The 10,222-nt window shown below is 42.0% G+C and overlaps 1 protein-coding gene across 1 annotated transcript; it reads right to left on the minus strand.

Moving 5' to 3' along the window:
- Window positions 1-6,022: 6,022 nt before the first annotated feature.
- Window positions 6,023-9,281, minus strand: LOC109765453 (membrane steroid-binding protein 1). The gene is made up of 2 exons (XM_020324237.4): window positions 8,756-9,281; window positions 6,023-6,838 (listed from the first exon to the last, which is right to left on the minus strand). The coding sequence occupies exons 1-2, from the start codon at window positions 9,079-9,081 to the stop codon at window positions 6,301-6,303; spliced, it is 864 nt and encodes a 287-aa protein (XP_020179826.1). The 5' UTR covers window positions 9,082-9,281; the 3' UTR covers window positions 6,023-6,300.
- Between the last annotated feature and the right edge of the window lie 941 nt (window positions 9,282-10,222).

Below are 10,222 nucleotides of genomic sequence, written 5' to 3' on the forward strand. Positions count from 1 at the left end.
GATTGAACTAGGTATGAAGATACCGACGATCGAATCTCGGGCAAGTAACATACCGATGACAAAGGGAATAACGTATGTTGTCATTACGGTTTGACCGATAAAGATCTTCGTAGAATATGTAGGAACCAATATGAGCATCTAGGTTCCACTGTTGGTTATTGACCGGAGAAGTGTCTCGGTCATATCTACATAGTTCTCGAACCCGTAGGGTCCACACGCTTAACGGTCGATGACGATTTTGTATTATATGAGTTATGTGATTTGGTGACCGAATGTTGTTCGGAGTCTCGGATGAGATCACGGACATGACGAGGAGTCTCAAAATGGTCAAGAGGTAAAGATTCATATATAGGACGATAGTATTCGGACACCGGGAGTGTTCTGGGGGTACCGAGTACGTATCGGGTCACTAGAAGGGGTTCCGGGCAACCCCCGGCAAGCTATATGGGCCTAATGGGCCAAGAGGGGAAACACACCAGCCACTAAGGGGCTGGTTCCCCCCATATGGGCTGGCCAAATTGGAGAAAGAAAGGGGAAGAAGGAAAGGAAAAAGGGAATAGGATTCCCCCTTTCCCCTCTTCCCTTCCTACTCCGAATAGGAATAGGAACGGGGGGAGGCCGAATTGGGAGGACCCCAAGTAGGATTCCCCTACTTGGGGCGCCCCCTTGGTTGCCTCTCCTCCCCTCCAACATATATATGTGTGGGGGGCACCGCTAGAACACACAATAAACATTGTTAGCTGTGTGCGGCGCCCCCCTCCATAGTTTAGGCCTCCGGTCATATTCACGTAGTGCTTAGGCGAAGGCCTGCGCGGATCACTTCACCATCACCATCACCACGCCAACATGTTGACAGAACTCTCCCTCGACACTTTGGTGGATCAAGAGTTCGAGGGACTTCATCGAGTTGAACGTGTGCATAACTCGAAGGTGCCGTACGTTCGGTGCTTGATGGGTCGGAACGAGAAGAAGTTCGACTAAATCAACCGCGTTGTCAAACGCTTCCGCTTTCGGTCTATGAGGGTACGTGGACACTCTGTCCTCCTCTCATTGCTATGCATCTCCTATATAGATCTTGCGTGAGCGTTGGAATTTTTTTGAAATTGCATGCTACGTTCCCCAACACCTAGATTCCAACAAATGGCTTGAGGCCATGAAATCTGAGATAGGATCCATGTATGAGAACAAAGTATGGACTTTGGTGGACTTGCCCAATGATCGGCAAGCCATTGAGAATAAATGGATCTTCAAGAGGAAGACGGACGCTGATGGTAGTATTACTATCTACAAAGCTTGACTTGTCGCAAAAGGTTTTTGACAAGTTCAAGGTGTTGACTACGATGAGATTTTTTTCACTCGTAGCGATGCTTAAGTCTGTCCGAATCATGTTAGCAATTGCCACATTTTATGAAATCTGGCAAATGGATATCAAAACTGCATTTCTTTATGGATTTCTTAAAGAAGAGTTGTATATGATACAACCAAAAAGGTTTTGTCTATCCTAAAGGTGCTAACAAAGTGTGCAAACTCCGGCAATCCATCTACGGCCTGGTGAAAGCATATCGGAGTTGGAATATACGCTTTGATAAGGTGATCAAAGCATATGGTTTTATACAGACTTATGGTGAAGCCTGTATTTACAAGAAAGTGAGCGGGAGCTCTGTAGCATTTCTGATATTATATGTGGATGACATATTATTGATTGAAAATGATATAGAATTTCTGGATAGCATAAAAGGATACTTGAATAAGAATTTTTCAATAAAAGACCTTGGTAAAGTTGCTTATATATTGGGCATCAAGATCTATAGGGATAGATCGAAACGCTTAATAGAACTTTCATAAAGCACATACCTTGACAAGATTTTGAAGAAGTTCAAAATGGATCAGTAAAAAGAAAGGGTTCTTGCCTGTGTTGCAAGGTGTTAAGTTGAGTAAGGCTCAAAGCCCGACCACGACAGAAGATAGAGAGAGAATGAAAGTCATTCCCTATGCATCAGCCATAGGTTCTATAAAGTATGACATGCTGTGTACCAGACATATTGTGTACCTTGCCATGAGTTTTGCAAGGGGGTATAATAGTGATCCAGGAGTAGATCACTGGACAACTGTCAAAATTATCCTTAGTTACCTAAGAGGACTAAGGAAATATTTCTCAATTATGGAGGTAACAAAGAGTTCGTCGTAAAGGGTTATGTTGATGCAAGCTTTGACCTTGATCTGGATAACTCAGTATCTCAATCTGCATACATATTGAAAGTGGGAGCAATTAGCTAGAGTAGCTCCGTACAGAGCATTGTAGACATAAAATTTGCAAAATACATACATATATATCTGAATGTGGCAGACCCGTTGACTAAACTTCTGTCACAAGCAAAACATGATCACACCTTAGTACTCTTTGGTGTTAATCACATAGCGATGTGAACTAGATTATTGACTCTAGTAAACCCTTTGGGTGTTGGTCACATGGCGATGTGAACTATTGGCGTTAAATCACATGGCGATGTGAACTAGATTATTGACTCTAGTGCAAGTGGGAGACTAAAGAAAATATGCCCTAGAGGCAATAATAAAGTTGTTATTTTATATTTCCTTATATCATGATAAATGATTATTATTCATGCTAGAACTGTATTAACCGGAAACTTGATACATGTGTGGATACATAGACAAAACACCGTGTCCCTAGTAAGCCTCTACTAGACTAGCTCGTTAATCAAACATGGTTAGGTTTCCTAACCATAGACATGTGTTGTCATTTGATGAATGGGATCACATCATTAGGAGAATGATGTGATGGACAAGACCCATCCGTTAGCTTGGCATATTGATCATTCAGTTTTATTGCTATTGCTTTCTTCATGTCATATACATATTCCTTTGACTATGAGATTATGCAACTCCCGGATACCGGAGGAATACCTTGTGTACTATCAAATGTCACAACATAACTGGGTGATTATAAAGATGCTCTACAGGCATCTCCGAAGGTGTTTGTTGGGTTGGCATAGGTCAAGATTAGGATTTGTCACTTCGAGTATTGGAGAGGTATCTCTGAGCCCTCTCGGTAATGCACATCATAATAAGCCTTGCAAGCAATGTGACTAATGAGTTAGTTGCGGGATGATGTATTACGGAACGAGTAAAGAGACTTTCCGGTAACGAGATTGAACTAGGTATGAAGATACCGACGATCGAATCTCGGGCAAGTAACATACCGATGACAAAGGAAATAACGTATGTTGTCATTATGGTACGACTGAGAAAGATCTTCGTAGAATATGTAGGAACCAATATGAGCATCCAGGTTCTGCTGTTGGTTATTGACCGGAGAGGTGTCTCGGTCATGTCTACAAAGTTCTCGAACCCGTAGGGTCCGCACGCTTAACGTTCGATGATGATTTTGTATTGTATGAGTTATGTGATTTGGTGACCGAATGTTGTTCGGAGTCCCGGATGAGATCACGAACATGATGGTCGAGAGGTAAAGATTCATATATAGGACGATGATATTCGGACACCGGAAGTGTTCTGGGGGTACCGGGTACATATCGGGTCACCGGAAGGGGTTCCACGCATCCCCGTGGCAACTACATGGGCCTAATGGGCCAAGAAGGGGACAGACCAGTCCCTAGGGGGCTGGTGCGCTCCATGTAGGCCAAAAAAAGTGGGAAGGAAAGAGAGGAAGAGAGAAAGGAAGGGGAGCAATTCGGCCTCCCCCTTCCTTCTGTCCCCCCTCCTCCTTCCTTCCCCCTCCGGATGAATATGGAAGGGGGGAAGGCCGAATTGGGAGGCGCCCAAGTAGGATTCCTCCTACTTGGGGCGCCCCCTTGGCTGCCTTTCCTACCCTCCAACCTATATATATGAGGGGGAGGCACTGCTCGAAGACACACCAACAATTGTTAGCCATGTGCGGCGCCCCCCTCCATAGTTTACGCCTCCGGTCATATTCGCGTAGTGCTTAGGCGAAGCCCTGCGCGGATCGCTTCACCATCACCATCACCACGCCATCATGCTGATGGAACTCTCCCTCGACACATTGCTGGATCAAGAGTTCGAGGGATGTCATCGAGCTGAACGTGTGCAAAACTCGGAGGTGTCGTACGTTTGGTGCTTGATCGGTCAGAATGAGAAGAAGTTCGACTACATCAACCGCGTTGTCAAACGCTTCCGCTTTCGGTCTATGAGGATACGTGGACACACTCTTCCCTTCTCGTTGCTATGCATCTCCTAGATAGATCTTGCGTGAGCGTAGGAATTTTTTTGAAATTGCATGTTACGTTTCCCAACAAGGGGCAGCCACCGTCGCTCCTCCTCGTCCGCTTCCCCGGAGTCGTGGGCTCTTCCTTGCTCAAGCTCAACCTCTTCCACGAAGCACCAGTCCTTCTCTCCCTGCCATGTCCCACCCCTTCTCCCTTCTCCCTTCTCTTCTTTTTTGCTCTGTTCATGTGTGCATCCTATGTGAATTGTTACACATGTGGTATGTGCTCTTTGCTTGCTCAGTGGCCGAGGAAGCAGCGGGACGGTTTCATCTCGGCCATTTCTTGTACAACCATCTTTTTATTCATCAAAGGTCTTTTGAAATGTAGTGCAGATTTTACTTCGTACAAGTAGAGTTTACGTGTAGTGTAAACAAATCTGTCTATGTCTAAATTATCTTGTGATTTTTTTACCTTTGTCGTTGGAGAGCATAAAAGTGTATCTCCCAAGGACTCTCTTAATTACAGAGCTCATAATGCATTTCTCCTCAAGACCATGATGCAAAAATCGTCCTATAAGTAAACTTTTGGCATAACATGCAAATCCCTCCTTTGATGCTTACCACTTGAGTGCTTTAATGCTGGTAGCGTCTGCGGTATGTTGCAGGGCATGTGATGGTGATTGCCAAACCTCACACGTCGAACCAATACAATTGCGATGATGGGTACCAGAGTATGCGAAGTGCCCTCTTCGTCTTCATCTTGGCCTGTGAGTTAATATGATTTTTCCTACTTCTTTTGATTTACATAATCCTCACATGATTTCTGCTTATCTTTTTCAAGAATAAGCAACCAGCATTGCCTGTCATTTGTATTAAGGAGAATAAATATTACAGGTTACAATGGAGTTCATCCAGAGGACACTATGATGATCCAAAGTGCCCGCACAACCGCCCCTAGAACCCTACATCTACTCACACATGCTTGACCTGCTCTTCTTAGCCTGCCGCCAAAGTTCGTAATGATCTAGAGCTAAGCTAACAACACGATACACCAGCTTTATCTTTCCCTCAAAGACTCGCACATTTCTCTAACCTTAGCTTGCGGAAACCCGAGACGATAATCGTCGACGCTTCTCAGATTTTGGTCGCCGGCAGCCTGCTAAGAATGGAGCACCACCAGTCCCTCGCTAGATCGTCTGGTCCAGGAGCAAGTAGGCCAAGGGCAACATCACTCAGGTGCAGGAACCAGAACTGATGCGTGAAGGGCATTACATTATCAGATGCTTGATGTTCTCGTGTGCTTTATCACAAAGCAAGCAACCCGAAGGGGCATGGTTATCTAGTTCTGCTACCAAACTTAGTTTGCACAATCCTCAATTTGTATCCCAATGAGGTGAAGAATTTGTCGCAGAAATCTACTTATACTGCCTCCTACAATTATTTGTGTGTTGTTGCTGCAATTAGCTAGCTAATTAGACATGTAATCTATATTTCTTAGCATCCACATAGTATGTACGAAATAACTTTTGCCCTCTATGTTCGCTACTCACAAAGTTCACTGGAAGCATCGATATTTTCTGATGATGCCCATCTTTAGATGCATCCATGTGTTCAGATAATACTTATATGGCAGTACATTACATCGATAGAAATTTGGCAACCTTATGTGGTTGTGCCTACCCTTTTAGTAGCTGATATGGTTCAGATGAATCATCATGTACATTTTATTTTGTTTTTGCCATCACAACCATATATTGCATAGAAGTTCTTTACCATGTAGTATAGTATAATCACTATTTCACTTAGTAATGCTCTCATGGTTTAACACAGTAGATTCTCATTTATTTCATTGCAGAGTGAGGTGCAATGCAGAGTAAGAGTTGAGAGGATGTGCTGTTTGGATCAGAAACATGAAGAATCAATCATCTACGTCCTTCTTAAATAGGCACAACTCTATGCATCATCATCAATAGGCACAACTCTACGCATACTTCACCTCAATATCTGATGTTTCCTTTGGTTTCTCCATTTCATCTTGATGGATGTTTGTATTGTTCTAACCAATATCTGACGCTTCCCTTGATCCTCATGCACCTTCACGGGTTTCTGCTACTGTTCACATCTACACCTGGTGCCTGTTTTGCCTTCTCCCCGGCGTCTTTAGGCTCTCCTCCATCGCCAGTGATGCTTGTGTTCCTTAAATCTGCACCACACGTTTCCTCTAGCTTCTCCACTTCATCTTCATGGATGCTTTTACTGTCACCCACATGGGATATTTTTATTGGTTGCTCCATTGCACTTACATGACCCGCAGTTGTAGTTTCAGCTCTATTTTCTTCTGGCGCCAACTCATGATTTCTCTGTATTACATTTACGTCGAAGCCTATTCCAGATATCTCAGCGTGCGCTCTACCATCTTCATCAGAGACCAAAATGGTCTTCTTTATTGTTCCAACCTTCACATACTTGCCCATGAATTTTTGCTCCCATTCTTGCAAGGCTTCCACCTCCAAAGGGCCTAAGCCTGAAACGTCACAAGTTAAACCACTCAGCTCAAATGACATCTTTGCCAATGCCCTACTTGCATCTCTCCCCGCAAACAATGCATATGGGCCGCCAGGTCCATAGAACATCCTGCACAACACAAGGAAGACAGTATGAAGGAAGAATAAACATGTCACAAACATTGATTACAATACAATGGTTAGTACCGACGTTGGTAAAATTAAGATGGTTCGGTGATTAAGTTTGAATAGCACAAAATGTGGGATATTAGTTAACACAGATCATGAGAATAATCCCACAATGGGTGTGTGGTTGTCATGCAAACAAACCAAAATATGATCAATGTGAAGAACCAGCTCACTTAGTTAGACAAGGACACACCATATGTTTCTAGCTTTAGAAAAGTTATATCCGATCCAACTATATTTGCCATGACAAAGTCAATGACTAGCAAGAATAAAAAGTATCCAGTTCAAACTATGTGTACAAATGACAATGATTTAATGAGTTTGTACGAAATAGATCACTAGTAAAATGTTTCCAACTAAGGATATATTCTCCTAACAGCTTAATTATGTCCTTTTTCTAATTGATCACCTCTAAAACTCTATGGTAGTAAGTAGACGTATGAAACGGGGTAGTAAAAAAATACGGAGAACTCCTTATAATTTTTTTTGGGGGAGTGGGGGTGAATCTGGCATCCTTATATCTATATCTATATCTACCTAATAATAAAGGGGCTATTGTTTCTGGTTGTACGTCATGAAAATTGTCCCCAAAGTTGCAAAATATTACCCACCAATGCCACCTATAAGTGATAAAAAACGTCTCCCACAGGGGAATCCTTCGCATGGGCCAGCCCATGCAGTAGGGACCTCCTATACTGCGCTCTGCGCGCTGGGAGAATATGCAGCGCGCCCATTTGGGCTGGCCCATGTCCGGGCAGCCTGTTTTTTAAATTTCATTTGTTTCCTTTTTCTTTTCTGTTTTGTTTTTTCCACTTTAAATAATTTGTGACTTCAAAAAAGTTCTGAAAATTAAACAAATAAGAATGTAAAATAAAATGTTTAATAAATATTGAAGTGTTTGTGGTTTCAAAAACTATTCATGATTTTGTAAAAATTGTTTGCATATTCAAAAATATTCAAAATTTTGAAAACAAATGTTTGGTAAATAAAAAATGTTCATCATTTTTTTAAAGTTCATGTATTAAAGATGTTAATAAAATTGAACAAAATGTCGCAAATTCAATTTTTTTTTCATGAATGGAAACATATCCTTAATTTTTTTAAACTGTTCGTGACTTACAAAATAGTTTATTCATTGGAAAAATGTTTGTTGACTCATAAAATGATCATTCATTTCAAAAAATGTACGTTAAATCAAAAGATATGTTCGTGAATTTCAAAAACTATTCCACCAATTTCCCAAAAAAATCATGGGTTCTAGAATTTTTTGCCGATTTAAGAAAATTGTTCACAGTTTTTAAAAATGTTTACAAATAGTATAAAATATCTGTTGTGTTAGAAAATGTTCGAAAATTTGTAAACGTGTTCACGAATTTGAAAAATGTTTAAGATTTTAAATATGCTCACGAGTTTAAAAAAAATGTGCATGATTTCATAAATTGTTCATGATTTCAAGTAATAGAGAGTGATAGTTTATCTCGGTGATGCAGCAAAATGTGGTCATGACCATTGAGGATTATGATTTTTTTTCTCCTGCTGCAACGCACCGGCCCTTTTGCTAGTAATGACTAAACTCCATTGCAAAATATTGAAAATTCGCTTTTAAGTTTCAGACTTTCAGTTGACAAATTCTCCCTTTTTTCACTTCTCATGGCAATTTACAGATATCGATAATTTAATTGGTCCACCCCTACTTTTGCTCTAATACATATCAAGATTATTACTCCTAGTAATTAAAATACTTTTCCTTTTGAGTTTTTCAGGAAACGTAGATGTTCTTATTGTACGGAAGATGAACTGATAACTGAAATAGCCCTGAAATTCAATGGCTATACGAGACGAGAGAGAGAACCTCTACCTGCTCTGCGTGACATCATAAATTTGCCCCTTGATGGCGATGAGGAGCGGCTTCTTGGGGTCGGACCCGTCATAGAGCCCCAGCTCCTTCTCCGTCACCTCACCAAGCTGCACCGGTGGCAGCAGCCGCTCGAGCGTCCTCTCGTCCTCCGCCCCCTTCCTTCTCGGCGGCGACGGGGCTGGCCGTGCGAATGAGCCGGAGACGGCCATGTAAAGCCCGGCGATCACCGCAACCACCGTGATGAACGCCTCCAGCGGCAGTCCTGTGTACGCCGCGATGGTCGCCTTCGCTGCCTCCCACCACTCCCCCGCTGCAGCCATCGCCATGGACGATGACACAGGAGATGGTATAAAGCAAAGTTGAGATGGAAGGGGCCGGAGTGGAACTGAGGGACGCGCGAACTGTGCTCTTTTGTATGAATGGGGCCGGAGAAATCGCGCGGTCGATTGAGAGTTGAGACGGAGCACTCGACCCGACGCTCTTATCAGAGAGAATCCATCTAGAAAGTTTAGAAAGTCGAAAAAAGACTTGTGCACGAGCAGGGATCACTCTTCTTTTTAGATGGATGGAAGAACCATCCTGGAACATCGTTCAGATGACGTGCAGAACATTCACTGTCAGCGGATGGAGCACCAACCACCAACCTGCTCCTGTCATCTTCTACCGTCCAACTGAAGCTAGGAAAAGATACTGTAGGAGGAAAGAAGGCGGTGCCGGTTCAGGGATGTGAGATGTGGGGAGCTGGAACGAAATAGGTGTGTGCTCTAAGTCACGTAGGTGGACTGTCTCGATTTGACATCAGAATTGTGCGGTCCTGCTTTTATCAAAGTCTCAAGGCAAAGACCATATTACTCATCATGGTTGCACGAAACTATTATTATGTTTTTTTGTGGGGAAATCCATAAGATGAAACTTGAGTAATCCTTTTTTTTCTTGAGAAAAAAACTTAACAAATCTAGGACGCCAATAGTTGGCACAATTCCACCTCTCTTTTTTCTTTTTTTTTTGAGGGGAGCACCATTCCACCTTGGGAGGTGTCTGTACGAACGGTTCATTCTGTGACAAGTTAGCTTTTTTTCGTGCGACCATTTCCGGTTTGAGAACCATCTGGATAGTTCCTTGTTGTGCTTTCAAAAAAATTCCGTGTTTTCAAAAATTGTTTGAAGTTTTAAAAAATGCTCTGGTTTAAAAAAAATCATGTATTCAGAAAATGTCCGTGTTTCCAAATTTGTTCAAAATTTTCAAAAAAATTCAGAAAATTCAAAAATTCAAAAATGTAGGTTCAAAAGTTGTTTCTGTCAAAAAAAATCTTTTTTTGAAATTTGTTCTGGAATTCAAAAAATGTTCACATTTCCGAATAAAGTTCAGAAATTTCAAAATTTGCTCATGATTTCAATTTTTTAAAAATTGTTCGTACGTTAAAAAACATCACAAATATTTAAAAATTGTTCGTGATTTTTCCGGGAA

Source organism: Aegilops tauschii, chromosome 6, assembly GCF_002575655.3.
Source record: "Aegilops tauschii subsp. strangulata cultivar AL8/78 chromosome 6, Aet v6.0, whole genome shotgun sequence".
Classification (NCBI taxonomy): Eukaryota; Viridiplantae; Streptophyta; class Magnoliopsida; order Poales; family Poaceae; genus Aegilops; species Aegilops tauschii.

Coding starts and splice junctions, on each gene's coding strand:
- LOC109765453 (XM_020324237.4), bottom strand. CDS start 9,081: ATGGCGATGGCTGCAGCGGGGGAGTGGTGGGAGGCAGCGAAGGCGACC. Junction 6,839..8,755: donor TATGATGTCACGCAGAGCAG/GTAGAGGTTCTC, acceptor TGTGTTGTGCAG/GATGTTCTATGGACCTGGCG.